This window comes from Rhopalosiphum maidis, chromosome 2 (assembly GCF_003676215.2).
Source record: "Rhopalosiphum maidis isolate BTI-1 chromosome 2, ASM367621v3, whole genome shotgun sequence".
Taxonomy (NCBI): Eukaryota; Metazoa; Arthropoda; class Insecta; order Hemiptera; family Aphididae; genus Rhopalosiphum; species Rhopalosiphum maidis.
The window spans coordinates 48,627,457-48,648,868 of record NC_040878.1 but is presented as its reverse complement, the minus strand read 5'-3'; the positions used below and the strand labels follow the sequence as shown (position 1 = coordinate 48,648,868).

At 25.3% G+C, this 21,412-nt stretch overlaps 2 protein-coding genes across 2 annotated transcripts; one reads left to right on the top strand and one right to left on the bottom strand.

Annotated features, from left to right (window-relative positions):
* The first annotated feature begins 4,447 nt into the window (after positions 1-4,447).
* LOC113550951 (protein transport protein Sec31A) lies at positions 4,448-17,358 on the top strand. The gene is made up of 20 exons (XM_026952923.1): positions 4,448-4,586; positions 4,711-4,955; positions 5,032-5,224; positions 8,407-8,542; positions 8,817-8,914; positions 8,977-9,119; positions 9,246-9,348; positions 9,550-9,702; positions 9,884-9,988; positions 10,052-10,312; positions 10,383-10,485; positions 11,339-11,493; positions 11,553-12,005; positions 12,080-12,163; positions 12,233-12,581; positions 13,056-13,640; positions 13,703-13,788; positions 16,180-16,422; positions 16,548-16,619; positions 17,035-17,358. Exons 2-20 carry the CDS (start codon positions 4,765-4,767, stop codon positions 17,227-17,229), a joined length of 3,708 nt encoding a protein of 1,235 aa, XP_026808724.1. The 5' UTR covers positions 4,448-4,586; positions 4,711-4,764; the 3' UTR covers positions 17,230-17,358.
* LOC113550952 (DNA polymerase delta subunit 3-like) lies at positions 17,319-21,379 on the bottom strand. Its single transcript, XM_026952924.1, has 7 exons — positions 21,146-21,379; positions 19,266-19,321; positions 18,775-19,207; positions 18,633-18,716; positions 18,263-18,569; positions 17,789-17,935; positions 17,319-17,668 (listed from the first exon to the last, which is right to left on the bottom strand). The coding sequence occupies exons 1-7, from the start codon at positions 21,191-21,193 to the stop codon at positions 17,433-17,435; spliced, it is 1,311 nt and encodes a 436-aa protein (XP_026808725.1). The 5' UTR covers positions 21,194-21,379; the 3' UTR covers positions 17,319-17,432.
* Between the last annotated feature and the right edge of the window lie 33 nt (positions 21,380-21,412).

Genomic DNA, 21,412 nt, shown 5'->3' with positions numbered 1-21,412 from the left:
TTTGAGTAGAAATTTGTTTAATTGTTGAAATTATTGAATTGTTTTCATTATTGGACACTGATATACTACTACAAAACAAACAAATTATTATATATATTATTAACAACTTCATATTGTATATAATAATTTTAAATCGCTAAATTGATACTTAAAAGTTTATTTCGATTTTAGTTCACTGATAATAAATTTTAAAATAATTACTTAATTACTTTGCAATAGTATTTTAGCATTGCGTGATGTGTACAGATACAAACTAAATAAAATTTAAAACGTTATTCTACTGTGTATAAATTATTTAAAAAAATATAAAATAGAGTTTTTTATTTGTCTTATTACTTATTTGTAAATACCAATTGTATAAATGTTATTTATCTGCATTCAGCTTAAAACCATTTTTTCAAGTTAAAATGTAATATCATATTCAAATATGTTTTTCGATAATTTAACAATATAATGATTACACAATACACATATGTCATTTAAACCATATTTTTATGTTCAAAATGTATAAAAATTATGTTTTTGAAATCTTATGTTCTTACAAATTACAAAAATTAAGAAATAAATGATGAAGAATGAGAATATTTGTGCAATATCTTTTGAAATAAATTTAATTTTATTATTTTGTTGTAATTCATACACGAATAACCGTAGATAAATAGGTAGGTACTTAAAATGTTCACCAAATACTTATTATTTATTATTCATTTTCTAAACGCGTAATCAAATTTTGTCTTTCTTAAGAATATATTTGAGCGCTTTATAGACATTTCTAATATTTTCGACTATTTTTAGTTATTTTTCAATTTTTCAATACATATATTAATAAAATAACAAAGATTTGCGAATTGTCTTATAATTAAAAATGCATACAATTTATTATTTGATAGCATTTTAAAATTTTAATATTGTAATACAAAGAGTAACTGATATAGGCGATATAGCTACTTAAGTTATTTATGTAAAATTATATTACAAAGTAAATATGTAATATTATCAATTGTGTATATTTAATCAATGGTATGAGGTTTTTATGTATAGTAATGTTTCCCAACCGGAGGTATGAGAAGTGAGAATAGGTATGAGAGGATACGCGAAAAAAAAGTGTAATAATAGCCGGAAAAAATTTAATTTGATTTATTTATAAATTGTTGGTTAATTATGAAATATTTAATAATTTAATAATTGTGAACACAAAATCAGTTTTTCATAATACACAATAGGTAAATAATATATTAGTGTACAATACTATAGTAAGTATAATATAACCACTAACCTTTGGAAACTTAGCGTCAGTGGCGTACCTATTTACGGGATTGATGTAGGGGATAGATCCTTCCATTGGTCTTTTTTTTACTGATAGCCGTAGGTTTAATAATGTCGTACATATATTATATAATAAAATTATTGAAAACGCTACATTTTATTATAAAATTGAAATATTAAGAATTTGAAAATATTATGGTTGATGCCCGCAGTCAATACATGACTTACTTCTAAATATGTATATGATTGAAAACAATTCGTATCGTATGTCGTAAAATTCCATCAATCATCATTATTGTCAATAACGATCTGGCTATTATCGTGCTTTTAATAAGCGTATAGTTGCTATTTCAAAACATATTACAAGGTGAAGACATGTATACATAAAAAGGAATTCTAAACAATAAATTCTAATACGGCGTATATAGCCCTGGCCTAAGGGTTATTTCACTTATTTCAAGAAATATAAGTATTATTGAACTAATTTTGCTGCAATTTGAGCCGAAACCGTGTAAAAATTTAAAATATTATTCGCTATCAAAAACTTGCCAAATAAAATACATCAACCACAAAATTTTACCAATATTTGTATAGATATCCATAACCCAAATCCCGCAAAAAAATTTACCTGGTTTTTAATATAAAACCCGACACCCACAAAAATTTAGCTGATGTGGAACCCGAAACCCGTAACTCGAAATATCTCCTCGACTCCTTGCTATAAAGCTTAAAATGTGCAATAATAAATAGTTTAAAATATTTAAAACCTTAAACGGCTTAAACTATAATAAACCAACTACATATTAAAACTTGATAAAATGTGTGTAGATAAATGTGATAAATTAAAATTGAATTTATATTATTTAATTGTATTATTAATCAAGTAATTAGTAGGAACAATTAATGTATAATATAATAATACAAACAAATAACCTGAGTATTTCAGTAATATATTTATTATTTATGAATTAATAGTGTGACTTTGACACGTGTCAATTGTTTATTTCCCTATTTCCCAAAAAATTGAATTATATAATTTTAGAATATAATTTTATTATTAGATAGGCCGTGAGTAAACCCTTTAAAAGGTTGCCTTTTTTTTTGCATCAGCGCGCAAAATCTAAGTACGGCACTGTTACAACGGGCTTAGATATAATTATATCCGTATTGGATACTGGTTATTTTCTTTTTAATTATAGCTACCTAACACTATTTTTTAGTTAGTTTTTTTCGTATATTGGTTCATGGATGTTAAAACTCAATCTCGAAATAAGCCTGAATAGCCAATAGGTACCTAAAAATAATAACAATTCACTTATCAATAAAATACAGTGTAAACAAATTTGTTGATACCGTTATTCCCGAGGTCCCTTTATTTTTGGATATCATAAATTTATTTAGCATAAATATGAATCCAATGGTAAAGGGTATGAATATTAAATGAAACTAGGACGTTTTTGCTCCGTGCAAACCCCCCCTCCCAACCTCACAACAAAACAATTTCCCTAGGATAAAAAATTTAAAGTAAAAATATTAAACAATAATATACAATGTAAATCAATTAATGTACAAATTAATTATATATATTTGTTATTTTTTATGAATTATATTAAATTAATGTACATGAATATAATTTAATAATTTGTCATAACACTATTATCAATACATTAATATAAATATTAAACAATATAATATACAGATGAAAATAAGACTTTTAATATTAAAATACAAAATTAAATAATACAAATAAAAAAAATTACCTAACTAATATTTTTATTCTGATAAGATAGCTCACGGAAATTAAAACATTAAAAATATAATTATTTGAAAAACTTTCACATAACTTTTTTAACCTGTCATCAGTGTCATCATTACACAAATTATAACGAAAACTGAATACTCTATAATTTAATAGTGTATTAAGAGGATATTATACCCGCGTGTGTTGTCTCTCTCTCTTACTAATGTAGATCATAGCAAATTTGCGTTCAGCAGAACCCATTTTGTGATGTTAGCTTTAATATTAGTGTCAAGTTACCTATGATCAAACTTAAAGGTAATAATATTATCTAGGGCATCTCATAGGCTTTTATTGATATCTTAATTTTTAAGTGAGTTATAGTTATCTAAAATATCAAAACTTTAAAATGTTTGTAATTTGCTTAAAAATTAAAATATCAATAAAAGCCTATGAGATGCCCTAGATAATATTATTACCTTTAAGTTTAATTAATAATAGGTAAATTTACACTAATATTAAAGCTAAAATCACAAAATGTGTTCTGCTGAACGAAAATTTGCTATGATCTACATAAGTAAGACAGAGACAACACATCCGGGTATAACGCCCTCTTAATGCACTTGAGTTACTCATCGGTAAGGTTTCAATAAAAAGCCAAATATTTGGATGATTAATTCGCACTAGTGTATAATATTACTATATCTATGTCTATATCAGCTTTAGTTTAACTCAAACATGTTTCATTATGGAACCTGAATAATGATAGTCGATAGATGCCCATATATTTCTAATAAAACCGAAGAACCTATTATTATGTGTAAAAAAAAATATAAATTGATTCAGGGGGGAAATGTCTCTGGCCAGTGGTGAAACTTACAATAGTGTTAAAATCCAGGGGAAGGGGGAAGACACGGGGGAAACGTCTAAATACCTACCGTATTGAATACACGAAGAAACGAACACGAAAAACATCTAAAAAAGCTTATCGCAATATCGCGGGTATTCGATATTATGCAATTATGTTTATCACTTTTCGATAGATCCCATCCATTATCTATTACAAAATCTATTTTGTCACAGCTATACTTACATCTGCATTCTTAGTATTCTTACTAAAAGTTAAAAAACGGTAATATTCATAAATTATAGTATGTAAAATATCCGATAATGATAGTGTAGCCAAATAATAACTAACCAATTACGTTTTTTTAAGTTTTATACTGAATTAAGAAACATTTTTTAAAACTTAATGACTATTGCGGTTTTATTACTTGTATTTATTCATAGGTAATAAATTAATAAATAATAATACGAAATATGTCCGATAGTCGAATCTCGAATAACTACAAACTAAGAACCACTGGTTCATGAGCCACGTTGGAATATTACAACTCGTTTAGAACTTCATATATGTTCTCTTTTTTAAAATTAAAGATAATAATTATTTTTGCAAAATATACTTTTACTCTTTAGTCATATTCCTATACGTGTTTCTTAGAAAGAGTTGAAAAAAAGTTTATACTAATTTTTTATGGTGTTTTTGATTACTAATTTAATGCATTTTTTATTTAAGTAACTTGTAAGTTTAAAGAAATTAATATTGTAAGATAGACAACAAATTATGTTATATCTATATTATTTAAATATTATTATTTATTATTGCTTATGATTAATCTAAATATCTGTTATATTTACTTACATAGGTAGGAAATTTAAAGTTTTTATCGCATACCAAAATTATTGCTTGAAAAGTCATAATGAAAATTAAAGAGTTTCAAAAGACTGTTGTATCAACATGGTCACCAAAATCAAATTATCCAATCAATATAGCAATGGGTACTGCTGCCCAACAATTAGATGCTTCATTTAACACATCATCAACATTAGAACTGTATACAGTACAATCTAATGATATAACACTTAATGCATCAATCTCCACTGATTGTCGGTAAGTTCATTAATTAAAACTAAAGATAAACTATTGTAATGATTATAAATATTTTTGTATTTTATATAATATAAAGGTTTCATAAATTAGTATGGGGTGGTGCTAATAATAATGAAGAATGGGATTCTGGAATCATTGCCGCAGGCTGTGATAATGGTGTTATTTGTCTATATAATGCTTCAAAATTAGCAAGAAATGTTGATAGTATTTTAGCTAAAAGTGATCGCCATGTTGGATCAGTCAAAGCTCTCAATTTTAATTTATTTCAAGTATGTATAGTTGTTTCTACATAAATATTAATTAGGTATTATAAATTAATTTGTTTTTTTTTAATATGCAATTGTTGAATCCATGAATTTTTTACCTATATTTTCTACACCTTCAAGAATTAACTTTGTCAAAAACTAATTGCTCTAGAAAATAGTACTCATAGGCCCCCAAACGAGTTAGTTCAGATGATGCCATTATATATTATATTTGTAAATAAATAAATAATAAAATATATACCTAGTGTCAGAGCCTTACCGAGCCATTTTTTATTCTGAGGCAGAACTTTAGCAATGTGCCCTCTGGGTGGTGAGAGGGGGGTGACACTCACAGTTTTTAATATTTTTCAATAAAATAAAATGATTAGGAAAATCTTTAATTAGGTTTTGAGCTAAACAAAAAATAATATTTTTAGCCACAAGTTTATAATCCTCAACTTTATATTATAGGAAATAAATTCATTCAAATTTTACAAATTTATAAGGTATTTAAAAATAATAATTAATAATAATAAAAAATAAAATAATCATTATTTATAACGATATTTTTCTTGCTTTTTTGTCAGCAAATTTGTCAATAACTTCTTTGTAATCCAATTTACTAGTGATTTCTGTTTCTATTGAAAGTATGACCATGCTTGATAATCTCTCCTGAACCATTGTAGATCTTAAGTAAGTTTTAATCAATTTAAGTTTGCTGAAACTCCTTTTACATGAAGCTGTTGTAACGGGTATTGAGAGAAAAATCCTTATAGCAATTTCAATATTTGGATACAATTTTTTAAGTTTATATTCATGAGTCATTTGTAATAAATCCAAAAACGTTATTGATTTAATACTTGGCAAAATTGATAAAGTTGTATGTTTAAAATCTTTAATTTCTTCAACTATTTCCGCAGTATTTATATCTTCATTATATTTTAGTCCTAGATCAGTAGCTATTTTTTGCAAATCGTGTGAATTCATATTGGTTAATGAATGACCGGAAAGAAATTCAAAATCGTTTGAAATTTCCATAATTTTTTCACACCGCCATGTCATCTGAGAAAGAAGAATATCTATTGAGTCTATAATAGTAATTCGAAAATTTTGTTCTGCAGAAATATTTATCACATCATTATCTGTTTCATAAAGTTCTAATCTTTTTCTTTTTTTTGTTCTTGATTCCTTTAAAGTTGTTGATATTTGTAACTTTTCTGCAACTTTTGTAGCATTTGTAAAATTGTTTTCCATGGTTATGTCGCGAATTTCCTGCAAAGCATTTTTAAGCCAGAGTAGCAAATTGGAAGCTTTTTTCAACGATGAGCTTTTGTTTTGTAAAGCTTGATTAACACGATCTATACTACTTAATATTTGATTCCAAATATTAAGTAAACAGAGAAAGTCAAAATTGATCAATTGAAGTAAATTTTTAGCTGTTGATTTTGTTTCCAAATTAAGTTCCGAGTCGGGAATATTTTGTAATACCTTATATACTTCTTTTATTTGGGAGTTCATGGCCTTAACAGCTTGTGCTTATGGAGCCCATCTGGTATCTGAATGTCCTTTAATGACATTTTTAATGTATCCATTAAAATTTTCCATCGAGTAGTTGATTTGACAAAAAACATATATATTTTCTAAATCACATTGAAAAAAAATTGTACCTTAACATTAGATGATACTGCATGTACGCCACTTAAGTTAAGGCAGTGAGCAGTGCATGGAATGAATATGGCTAAATTGTTTTTATTTAATATGACTGCCTGAACACCATGGTATTTTCCTGACATGTTAGTTTCATTGTCATACCCCTGTCCCCGTACATTTTGTACATCAAGTTCATCAGCTTTTAATTTTGATAATATTTTCATAGCCAACCCATCTCCAGTTTTTTTTTCCGTATTTATGAAATCTATAAAACTTTCTTCAGTTGTAATTTTTCCATTGTCAATATCAACATAACGAATCACTTCAGCCATTCATTCATTATGTGACACGTCGGGAGTGCAGTCAATATTTTGCTTTTTTTATTTTAGATAATATTTTATTTTGAACTATTTGTCCCAACAAACAGATAAATTCATTTTGTGTATTTGGAGATATATAGCCGATAGATCACCGGAATTTTCTTCTGAAATAAAGATTAATGATTATTAATACTATTTATTTCTAAATAGATCTCAGTTTTGCGAACGTACATTTGGTACAACGGTTAACGCACAACAAGGAACAGACAATAATAACAATTATTTACGATAGACGGATAATAATTGACATAATATATATTATATAAAATCACTGAAATTGTAGAAATCGTTTAAATAATTATAAATACAAACTGCAACTTTTGGTACTACTTTGAAGAAAATCGGAGCAGTTTTACAGTTTTACTACCTTAACTTTTAATTAGAAAATAAAATAACCTTTATTTACTTAATATTCTTTCAAGTTTGTCACTAATCCAACCGATTTTTCATCTGAACCAGAACCTTTAGAAAACCAGTCTTTCATTTTTTTTACAGTTGTACGTCTTCATTTGCTTTTTTTTTCTTAATATTTCGATTCTCTGCTCCACTTTGTTTCTTTTTATTATTCATAATTATTTTTTAATAGTAAAACTATCTGTACACAAAATTTGTTCACTATTTATAAACTGATGTATTATACATGTATCAACTAATATAATGTAGATATTACGCATGTACGTCGATCGATTCGTTGATTAAACAGAAAATAAAGATAATATAATATAACATACTGCCAATAACAAAATACTCATATAATTCATAATAAATACTAATAATGGTATACTATTATTATCGGCGATCAACGTCGTCATAATTTCAGGAAAAAAATAAACATATTTAAGGATTAGTACCTAGTAATGAAAAATATTATATTGACAATAATATTTTTTCATAAGTAAATCATTTAATATTTTTGCGCCCTAGGCAAATGCCTCACTTGCCTCACCCTAGTTACGGCTCTGCCTAATGTTTATTATGTACAGTTAAACAGTAATTAAACATTTATTAAAATCAAATAATACTTGTGATTTATAAGAAACCTTATATTTACTGAATGTGTAAAAAAACAGGATTATATAAAATGGATTTTACTGTATAATATTCTTTCTTTCTTTTTTTTTTAAATTTATTTGGATTTCTTATTCTATGTATAATATAAATAATTTAATTTTTTAGACAAATTTATTTGCATCTGGTGCTTCAGAATCAGAAATATTCATTTGGGATTTGAACAGTATGAGCACTCCAATGACTCCAGGTTCTAAATCAGAAACTTTAGAAGATGTAATTGATTTAGCATGGAATAATGAAGGTATACGATTATAATTTTTTTTTTTTTAATCATTATTATATTGTAATTTTATTTCTTATTTATTAAGGGGGTGAGTAATGAGTATTGTAAAGATAATTTTGTTTTGTATTTTACTTTAATACATTTATATGTATTTAATAATACAAAAATATGTCATAAATGTATATTATCAGTTACTTAAATAATTAAAATATTGGTACTTCTTTCAATGTAATTAAAATGTATGTTTTATCCTTAAAATTATTCAATGTTTTTCTTAAAAACTTTATTTCAGTTCAACACATTCTTGGTTCGTTGTTTCATAAGTATACCGTTGTATGGGATTTACGTAAGAATGAACCTATCATTAAATTATCAGACAGCAACTCAAAAGTAGATATACAAATATATATTTTTCATTTATTTAAATATATATATAAACATGACTCATATAGGTTAAATGGAAAGCAATGTCTTGGAACCCTAAAGTGGCAACACAAGTATGCATCGCATCAGAAGATGATCAAAATCCAGTTATTCAACTATGGGATTTAAGATACGCATCTTCACCTGTAAAAAATTTAATGGGACATCAAAAGTGATTATTCGTTATTTTTACCATTCAAATACTACAAATAATAATAATAATAATATATGACTATTTGATATCTTGTTATAATTAAATGTAATAATTTTAATTCATAAGCTAATCATATATACTTAGGGGTATATTATCAATGTCATGGTGTTCTGAAGATCCAGATTTATTAATAAGTTGTGGAAAAGACAATCGATTACTCATATGGAATCCAAGTAGTGAGAATGATGTAATTTTAAATTTATTTATTTTATTCTATAGAGATATAGTTTTTTTCTTGTTTTTATTTCTAATACTTAGGTTATTTTTTGAAGCTCTTTGCACTTTCCTTGTAATTTAATTCTTTTAGACTGGTTTAAGCTGACCATATTTATAAAAATTATATTAAATATGTTAAAATTCATATTATAAGTATAATTTTTTTTTCCAGGAAAATTTACTAGTATGTGATTTAGAGCATAATAATCAATGGAATTTTGAAATAAACTGGTGTCCAAAAGATCCATTATTGATAGCTACATCTAGTTTTGACGGGCTAACAACTGTTTATTCAATAAATGATTTGCAGAATTTTGATGATCGGGTAATAATAATTATAATTGTTTATCATTATTTATAATTTATAATATTATAAATACTTATTTGTAATAATAGTAACCATGAGAGCAGCTGGTGGTTACATTTGAGTCGCCTTGTGATTATAAGTGGTTTTAGGTACTTTACCTATAATTATCGTAAATCACTGAATTATTAAATTGTTTTAGAAAATAAGTAGTCAAAATGAAAATATCAATTCTCAATGGACAACAGCATCTAATTTAACAAACGCTCCCAAGTGGCTTCAGAGAAACTGTGGCGCATCATTTGCAGTAAGAAAATAATTGTATGAAAACAATTAAAGCCAGCTATGTTATTTAAGTATCTTTATATAGTTTGGTGGTTACTTGGTGTCATTTGATGGTTCACTTAAAGCTGTTCAATTAAACAAGACAGTGATTGAATCTGATTTATTGGTGTGGTCTGATCATCTAAGTAAAATCTTAAATAATGGAAATTTTGAAGGATTTTGTCATAATAAAAGTGAATTGACTTCTGATGATAATCTTCAGCTAGTGTGGAAGTTCTTAAAAACTATGTTTCAAAATAATCCCAAGGAAGCCCAGTTGGAGATACTTGGATATTCAACTAAAAAAGTTGGTAGTATAGATTCTAATTTTTATTTTATTTATTAATTTTTAAGACGAGTTTAATTTATATATTTAGGAAGAAAATGAAGGATTTCATTCAAATCTTTCAAATATTCAAGAAGAAAATAATATAGTGGCTAAATTTGATGATTTCAATTTAAAATCTTCTAACGCTGATGGTAAAGAACATTTTTATTCTTTATTTATTAAATTCTGGGTTGGATGCTCTGAATATATTGGTTTTACAATGGTTTTATTGGTTTACAAAGATGTATGTGTGAGTGATTTTATTTGTATTTACACTTTTCAAAGTAAAAAAAATGCTTTGATTTTCAATCTGGAGAATAGTTTCTGGAGACAATTTGGATCTATTTTAACAGTTCCCAACCCATAGGCCGTGGGCACTGTAGAACTGGGCCGCAAACCACATAATATTGATAGTACTAACATATATATTATATACATACGTATATAGAAGTGCTATTAGTGATTAATGGGCCTTAAAGATTTTTTTACAAAATTGGTGGTGCGCACAATTAAAAAGGTTGGGAACTGCTAATTTATTTAGTATTTGGGTGGGTTGAGATAGTTAAAAAAAATTTTGAGTAAACACCACATAAAATTTTTATGATTCAAAATTCAATGATATTGAATATTGAAACATATAATAACAGTTTTTATTATTCAAATAATATTAATCAAAGAAACTTGAGAAACATTCTTTAATAGTTATTAGCTGTTTAGAAGAATTTGAATTTTTTGAATTTTTTCTTATAAATGTTAATAAAAATGTTATATTCTTACAAAATGTAGTAACTAATAGCAATTTAAATAAATAAAAAAATATTAGGTTTTTCTGTGTTCAGAATTAATTTTTATGCAATGATTTACTATTCAATTCAAATTTAACACATTCATTACAGTAATAAATATATACTCGATACCTACTTTAAATTATAATAGAATGACTTCTCCAGTTCTTAAATATTTATTTTCTTGTTCACTAATTAGTAATTTATATTACAAATATAGAACTACAAGACTTAATATATCAGTCACTTCTTATTGGAAATTTGTCAACGGCTGCAGACTTGTTTTTAGATAGCGGAAAGCCAGTTGAAGCTTTATTACTTGCAATAATTGCTGGTCCTAAAACATTATCTAGAATACAAAATAAATATCTTAAGGTAAAACAACATCGTTATTAATCTATACCTTGTAATTATCCAATAAATACATGTTATAGAATTCAAAAGAACCCACTGCTGCTTTAATACATGCAATTGTTACTAATGATTGGAGTAATCTAATTGAAAATTGCAATTTAAATTGTTGGAAAGAAATTATGACAGCCATTTTAACTCATACAAATGGATTAAATTTTATTTCTTCTTTTGAAAAACTTGGCAATCGTCTTGCAGCTAGTGATGACCAAAGCTTGTCAAAATATGCACAACTCTGTTATATATGTTCTGGAAATGTTGAAGCTCTTATAGATAATAAAAAAGATATTAAAACAATTGAGAAATTACAAGAATGTGTAGAAATGGCAATGATGTTGCATCAATCAAAATTGTCTAGTAAATCTAATTTGGAAGTTGGGCAAAAGTTGTCAGGTCTTTTAGTGATGTATAGTGAAATATTAATTTCTCAAGGTGATCTGGAAGGAGCTTTAACATATTTAGAATTTACAAATAAGGTAAATAATAATAACAGTTGTATTTAAATTTAATGTAATATAATTATTTAAATATTTAAATATTATTGCTTTAGGATTATAACATTGAATTAAAAAATCAATTATATAAAGCGCTTGGAAAAAATCAAACAGCTGAATATTCAAATAATGTTTCACAAGTAATAAAATAATATATTATTTGTTTTATTAATTGAAAATATGAGTAATTATTATTAATTATTTTTTAGAAAACATTTAATATTGGTACTCAAGATTTACGAAAATACTCAACATCAAGTGCTACGGGCACTGTAACACCAGAACCACCTTTTCCATCGTATCCAAATAAGTTTATCCAAGATAATGAAATACATCAAAATCATAGACAACTTCCTTCAAGTTATCCTCCTAATATTCAATCTCAACCAATATACAATATACTTAATCAACCAACACCTATTTATAACAATCACCTTAATAGTACACCAGAATACGGAAATAGTTATATTAATCAAACAAATGTGCAAAAAACAGTACCTCCAACACCACCACCAGATTCTAGCAATAGATGTATGACTCCTAGCAGTATTAAGCCAGGTATAAAATAATAATACTATAATCATGAATTAATATAAAAATAGTGTTAAAATATATTGCTTGTAACAAATATTATTTTCAATTCTACAAATAAAAAAAAAATGTCTTATTTAATTAATTTAACTTTTTTTGTTCAAATATAATGTAAATATATAATATTTATAATAGTATACATACATTATTTTGTATGTATTATACTATTTAGTTATTATTTATCAAATTGTTTTTTCATATATCTAGTTTCTTGTATTCCTTGGAATTAATTGTAATGTTCTTTTTTTGCATCTTTTATTAGCCATCATTTCTTTATTCATTTTCTATTATCTCTCTATCCGCTATCTTTCTACACAAAATATTAATATTAAAAAAGCTTATTTATTTATATAGTTTTCTATTTAATAATATTTGAAAATGTATTTATATTATGTAATGAACTGCAAAGTAAATTTTCTTTTTCTTTTTGTCTTGTTATAGGAAAGCCTAAGTATGTTGTTGATCCTTCTGTTAAAGGAAATAACGTTTATGGGAGTTATAACAATGGATTGAGAACTCCATCCATGACAAATACATTGGGACAACAAAGTGGTTTTAATGCACAAATGGGACAACCCCATACATTAAACCCACCATTTATACAACAAAGCGGTTTTAATTCACCAATGGGACAACCACTACCTCATACATTAAACCAACCATTTGGACAACAAAGTAATTTTAATCAACCAATAGGCCAATCAAATACTTTGAACCAACCATTGGGACAACAAAGTGGTTTTAATCCACCAATGGGTCAGTCAAATTTTATAAATCAACCATTGGGACACACAAGTAATTTAAATGAACAATTAAACCAACCATCGCAACCAAATATTTATAATCCCGCTTCAGCTCAAATAAGTAATTTTAATCAGCCTAAAAGTTTTGGTCAGTTACCTAATATGAATCAACAACAAACATTTCAACCTATTCAAAGTCATTTAAATAATTTTTCTCAAGCAATTCCTCCATCGCCCAATTTTAATCAGTCATCATCAACTTATAATCAAAGTACTCCATCAGGTAAATACATATTTATTTAGTTACAAAATACTTATGTTAATTGAATTTGTATTTTTTTGTAGTTGAACCTTTACCAATGAATTACATGAAAAAATCAACTCCGGGTTGGAATGATCCACCAATGTTATCAACTTCTGCTCCAATTCAAGTAATAATCATTTATTTAAAACATGAATTGTACATTAATATATTATCAATAATTAGACATTATTTCCTCGAATATCGATGCTGGATTGAGCCACCAAGTTTCTGAGCAAAACTCAGTTAACTACTGTAAATATTATACTGTGGGGCTAAACATAATTAAATACTAAAAAATTGATTATCCTTAAATTGTGATTTTTTACTAAGTCATAAGTAGGATTTGGGATTTTTTTTTATTTACATGTTTTTCTGTAGTGGTTGTAGATTATTCTAGGTGAGATATAAATTTGTTTTATGAAATAGCAAAATTAAATACTAAGTTTAAATTTACATATTTTTGTATATTTCATCATATTTCAGGAAAAGTGAATATTTGAGCAATTTTTAGCATATTTGTGCATATTTTGTGTTTTTTCAATTTGTTTATATGGCGTAAAATTGTTGGGAAAAATTAATACTTGAAAAAAATTCAAAAATATTATTATAAATAAATTAAGGTCATATTCTGTCATATCTGACTCGTATGTCTGTTTACAATAATTTCTTTATCACTTGAAAACCAACCTTTTTATTGACAATTATATAGTTGTTTTAAAACCTAATGACATCTAAATTCTAAATTGTACAACAGATTTAATCACGGTTAACTGATCACATGCTTTTACATTATTTCTTATTAACTCAGGATATAGTCATATTTATATGTTTATAATTTTAAAAAACAATGTAAAAAATTAGCTGCATATTTTGATGATTTTGACTGTGTATTTCGATAATTTTAATTTTTAAGTGCAACAAATCTTAATCCCTAGTAATAAGTAATTCAGTGGCGTATGCAGGATTTTTTTAAGGGGGCTATCATATCACCCTGACACCCCCCGTGCATACACCACTGAAGTAATAACACTTATAGATAAATTAAAGACATGAAAAATCTGTTAATGATTATTGGTTAACACAAATATTTTTAATAAATTCACTACTAAAAATATACTTGGTTGATCTATAGAAAAAAAAAACAAAAGATTCAGCAAAAATGAGCAGTTTTAGAGAAAATAACTGTTTTAAATTTATCAGAAAAAGAAACTTAATTTATAGTGAAGCAAAGAATAAGCGGCTTCTATATTAGGTGACTAAAATCTTGATCATGGACATTTTCTTTAGGTACTTATTTTAATAGCCAATTTTGATCCTATTTTAAAAGCTTATATTGATGAAGTAATAATCATAAGTTCTAAATTCCACAAGAAAAATTCTAATTGGATAAAACCAGGAAATTTTGTTTCCTTTATGTCCAAAACTACTGCAGTCTTTATTATTAACTATTTATCACATAACATAAATAAGTATAATAATTATGTTACTAAGAAAGTAAATTAATGTCTTTGGTGTTGTTATTACTTCATGAATTGAAAAAACATATGATACAGTTATAGTTTTATGAATAATTTAGGTATATATAAGATAATGTATATATATAGTTCCATGAACTGTGTTTCCAATATGAGAAAGCAATTCAATGAATTTAACATGTAAATTGAAAAAAGCCTCGTTTCAAATTTATACGTGATGTTACACACATGTGTTAAATTTGGTGATAAATACCACTAAAGTTTTAAATATTTAAATTTATTTAGATTATTAAATTATTATGTGGTATTTGTAAGGAAATCTTATTTAAGGGTCACCAAATCGACTATAAAGTAGGTCTGTGTATTCATATATATATAAATTCATAAAAAAGAATTAAGATTTTTTTGAATAATTTGTGTCATTATCATTCAAATAGCTTAAATAAAAAAAAACACTAAATATGTGAACCACTTTAAATTATAACTCAAGCCAGTTTTACTTGTCAATCAAGCACTATTAGTTATATTTGGCAAAGAAGAACATTACCCCCATTAATTTATTCAGTTAAATTCTACATTTTTAGTATAAACTTTATGAAATACATTTCATGTACTTTATTAAAATACATGTTACTATTTATAAAATATTTGTAAAACTAGTTTTTAAAGCAAAAAGAGGCAGTTCAAATATTGTATTTAATAAAATAATAAACAAATATATATATACTATAAACAGTGCCATTCGTCAAGCATGCTACCCTCATTTTTTAATTTAATAATGAATTTATTATAATTCTACTTTTTATTGAGTCTATGAGTAGTTTGTCAAAATATTTTGAAATTTCTTTTTTATTACACATTAAAAAAAAATATATGTTCATTTTAATACTCAAATAAAATTTTAAAATATATAGAGGGAAATTAGCTAAAACTTAAAACTGAAAATTATGTAAAAAAATTAGAAGTTTTTAAAATAATGAATGTTTTCAATATAAAAAAAATTGCCCAGTATTTATATATATTTAATTTAATCATATATTTAGAAACCACCAACACCTGTGTCATCAATTCCTATTACACATCCGTTGTATACAAATAATCCACCTCCAATTGAAGAAATTGGAACTTACATTCCACTTCAAAGTAACAATGAAGAACAATATTCAAATAATATTACACAAGGTGTAGAAGCATTAACAAAACAACCTATACCACAAGAGCATGTTAAAATTCAAGTGGTATTGGAAGGATTGCAATCAAAACTATTAGAAGCAGCACCTACTGCTGTAAGTAATAGATATTTTCATGTAATTGTTTCATCTATATTCATATCTTAAGTACATTTATAATGTACTGGTTTTACTCTTAATTATGTAAAATTTGTTAATATGCAAACTTTTTTTTCTTATAGCAAACTAGAAAAAAAGTTTTAGATATTTCAAAAAAATTAGAGTTGTTGTATGACTCTTTACGAGAAAATTCTGTAAGTATTTATATTAATACAAAATTATCTTAGAATGATATGTTTTACATTAATTTCTGAAATATGTTACTGATAATTTTGATACAATCACAAATTTGTGACTATAAATTCTATATAAAAGTTATAAGTTCCATAAAATATTAAAAAATGTTAATTTAACCTTTACCAAACTAGTCTGGAACTGACCTGATTTCCATTACTACATTTCCTTATGGATATTACATACCTTATTTGGATACAATTGAGGTCTTTTAATCGTCCTAATACTCAAAAAAAATATAAAATTATGACTTTTTTTTTAAATTTTAAATTTGTAGATGTTTGTTAAAATTATTATTTTACATATAATGAAATACATTTTAAACCTTTAAATTATTATTATAACCTAATAAATCAATGTTATCATGAATTACAGTTGTCAGCTTATTTGATTCAATGTCTCCACACAATGATCGATCTTGTACTGAAGCGAGATTACAATGGTGCATTTAATATACATACACAACTGGTTTCAGGCCCAGAATTTTCTAAAATATCAACTTTTATGCCTTCGTTGAAAGCACTGTTTCAGATGACATATCAATATAATGTCAGCCTTGAAGGATTGTGATCGAACTTGTATTGTTGAAAAATAATCTTTAGATTAAAAAAAGAAATATAATATGTTGTACAACATTAATAACACTATAGCAATTTAATATTTCTTTGTATTTATTTATATATTATAATTTATTATACTGGTGGTACATAAAAATTATTTAATTTATATGTTAATATTTGTGTATTTATTAAAATATTGTAGTAATACATTATTTATTTTGTTTTAAAAAAACTAGTTAATGAAGATTGTTTCATGCCTTGGTTAGAACTGTTTTTAGATTTTTTATTTTTGTTCTTTTTCTTATCAGCAGAATCTGATTCACAGATTTTAATTTTTTTAACAACTGGTTCAATATTTAATTCTTTAGGTTCAGGAATGTTGTCGTTTTCAGTGGACTCTGAAAGTGATTCACATTCTGTTTCCACAATTTTAACTTCTTTAGTAGTATCTACAAAAGAAATAAATTCACATCAATAGATCAATAAAAACATTAGACTTATTAGTTATTTTATTGTTTAAGTATTAAATTAAATTGAAATATTTTAAAATAATAAAAATGTGTTCTCACGGACAAAACCATCATCATCTATAAATGTGGATGTGGTTATTTGTTTTTCTTTTTTTCGATTCTCTCTTGGTGTTGGGCGAGGTGGAGTAGGCTGTACAAAATCAACATCATCCTCACCATCCATAACATGTTCAGATCTTTTCATATCTAAAAATATATATTGATTAGTAAAATATAACACTGTAGTACTGTACACTATCTCATATAAAAGTAATTTTAAGCGCTAATGATTTTTGTAGATAGTTCAGAACACACACCTCAATTGATTTGATTTTTGTTTCTGATTATTAGAATCACGGAAAACCGTGTTAACTATGTGTTAGTGTTAGTCTTAGTAAAATTTAAATTAGATATTTGTTGAAATAATCAGCTAATACTCTCAAAGCTCAGCATGCAGTAGTTACATTAATTTTCATTGCCGTTAGGTTACACTTATATGAGACAAAGTATAAATAAATACATATTCTACACTACCTTCTTCTTCACTATCTATTTCTTCATCTGAACTATCAAAAGTTTGAATACGTTTTCTTTTAACTTTTTGATTACTTTTACTTTTATTTACATTTTCTTTTTTCTTTTTTTCTTTTTTTAAATTCTTTTCCTTACATACACTTGTTGAATTATCTTGTACATTTTTTGGTGGCTCTAAATCTATTATTTTAGTATCTACTTTTGTAATTTTTTCTGCTGTAACCTTGTTTTTAGAATCAGTAGAACCATTTGTTATACATGGATTTTTATTGGAATTTTTGAATTTTGTAAAGAAATCTGAATTGGCCTAAAAATTAATTTTTCATATTAAATTAATATATTTTTGATTATTTGACTTTATTTAATTTACCTTGTTTGGAATAACTTTTTTTTCAATTTCTTCCTGTTTTGTATTATTGGTACTATTATTTTTAAAGAAATCCAATCCATTTTTCTACAAAATAAATCATAACCGTTACTAATTAAAAAACTAAATTAAACACTAAAATTACCTTTTTCTGTGGTTTATCTAATTCTGTACGGGCAATTGTTTCACTTTTATGATTTTGAATTTTATTAGGTGACAGGTTTGTTTGTTTAGTTAACGGTAAATTAATCTCCATTTCAATTGCATCTTTTTGTTCAGACATTAAATCATTTCTTTTTTCTTTTGTTTTGATACTTGAAAGCAAGTTAGTATAATTATTTAATGAATTATTAACTAGATATAAAGCATTATTTATATCGTCAAATCTGCTAATAGGTTGAATACTATAAATGTGTTCAAAATCAATTTGCTTAAAACGCCGGCGCATAGTTTCAACATGATCATCATACGCCAATACAATACAAAATTCATCATTTTCCTTGAGTGTACCCCCGATAACAACTGTGATAGAGTATTTTTGATCATCAGTGAGTTTAGAAACATAATCTTTTAACAATCTAGAAAAAATAAAAATAAATTTAAAAAAATATATATATTTATAAGCTTTTTACTTACTGTTTTGCTTTATTTGGATGGATGTTTAATTTTTCAATTAAATATTTATATGTAACCTAAAAGTACAAATTATATAATATTAATATATAAATACATTCCTCGGAAAAAAATACTTAAAATAAAATTAATAATTAAGATGAGACTAGAAAAATATATTAAGCTAAATCACTTCCCGTTAAAAAATTATTAGTGACATAGATAACGGGACAAACAATATTTAGAATCAGTATTGTAACCTGTCTAAATAACAGATTTAAATACTATACTAATTACATTATATTATATCTATATTTATGTTATTTACTATATTTTTTTTTTAATTAAAGTAAAATATGAGTAAATTTATTGGCATACTGCATGACACTTTTTAAAATTTATTTATATAATGTTACATAATTAATGTATAAAGTAATAAAAATTCAAAAAACTACAAAAATATAGTTATAATTCTTAGATTGCCAACAGTTGAAATATTTTATTTTTGTATTTGTTAAATAATTTTACAAGAAGCAAATATACAATTATAATTACAAATATATATCATATATCAATAATAGCATATAATTGTTGAAAAAGTAGGTATAGTTGTTGAAAAGTAACATGAATTTAAAATTTGTTAATACATACTTTAAAACTCCAACTAATAATTAATCTATAAAAGTACTTTATAAGTCTTAGTAATTTTGTAATCTATAGAGTACAAGAAAAAATATTCTAAAGATATGGCAAATTACAGTTACGCAAAGTAATAAGGTAAGTGAGTCATGTGCCATTTCTAATAGAGTAAATAGGTAAGTAGGAACATTTATTATACAGATTGTAGGCAGTGGTGCACACTCATATAATAAATAGAGGTAGCACGTTGGAAAATATACCACCCACCCACCAAATTGCTTTCAAAAACTAAAAATAAATATTAATTAGTAAAATAATGATTTTTCTAATATGTTACTATTATAAGTAAACATATTAATTACAGTATTTATGTCAATTTAAGATCATTTTTGCACGAAAATACCATTAAATTTTCAAACCAAAATATTCAGGAGTAGCAGCTGCTACCCAAGAACCCTCTAGTGTGTGTTATTGTATGTGCTATATTCAAAACCAAAACGTATATAATATACTAATATCATAGAGCTGAAGAATATAATTATTATATGCTTGAATGAAATGAACATGGTAAACACAGAAACTACAAGACCAATTGGACCAAAACACATAGTTAATTTAAACCTATATGTTCAAAAACATACCAAATAGTCATCTCGATAGAATAAGTAGCAAGATTCGATATCAATTTACCAATAAACTGAGGTATACTCAAACTAGTAAAACTTTATGTATGCCAATAGAAACACAGTACTTTATGACTGTTCCATTTTTCTCGAGAAATTTGAGATCACAGCTAGTAATATAAAAACTAGTCTTGAGAAGTGTATATAATACATTTAACATTATTACTGAAATAATAAAACGATTTTACTTATTTAAATATTAAATATATTTTGGACTAGGGTTAAAATAAATTTGCACTCAAACTAGCACACTGCAATATTATTAACTACATCAGTGGTCGGCAATCGGCGACCCACGCAACTATTGTATACAGCCCACATTAATTTCTAGAACAAATTTTTTTTTATACATTTAATTATTTTAAAGTTTAAGACAGTATTTTTTTTTTGTAGTAAAGAATTTAACAATATAAAATTTGGCCCGTGAACTCTTTTTATTTTGTGAATATGGCCCAAGAGTACACAAAAGTTGCCAACCACTAACCTACATATTGCTTATTGTAACCGAATGAAGCACAATGTGTCATTTCATTATTCATTACATAAGGACAACAAATTTTAAATTAAATATAAAAACCTTACTATTTGTTGTTTATCTTCAAGTTGTTCAACAATAATTTTAGTTTCCATTATAGTATAAATAAAAAAAACTTGAATAAAAATTTAGTTAAAGTAGCTTAAATAAGCTTTACATAAGTGTAACTTAATTTAAAAAACTTCAATGATATATTTTAAATACCAAATGAAAGTAGTTTGCGTTATACATTTAAGACCAAACACAAAAATTCCGATAAAATGAAAACTAAAAACATAGAAAACCAAAATTTTTAATTAACATAGTAAGTAGTA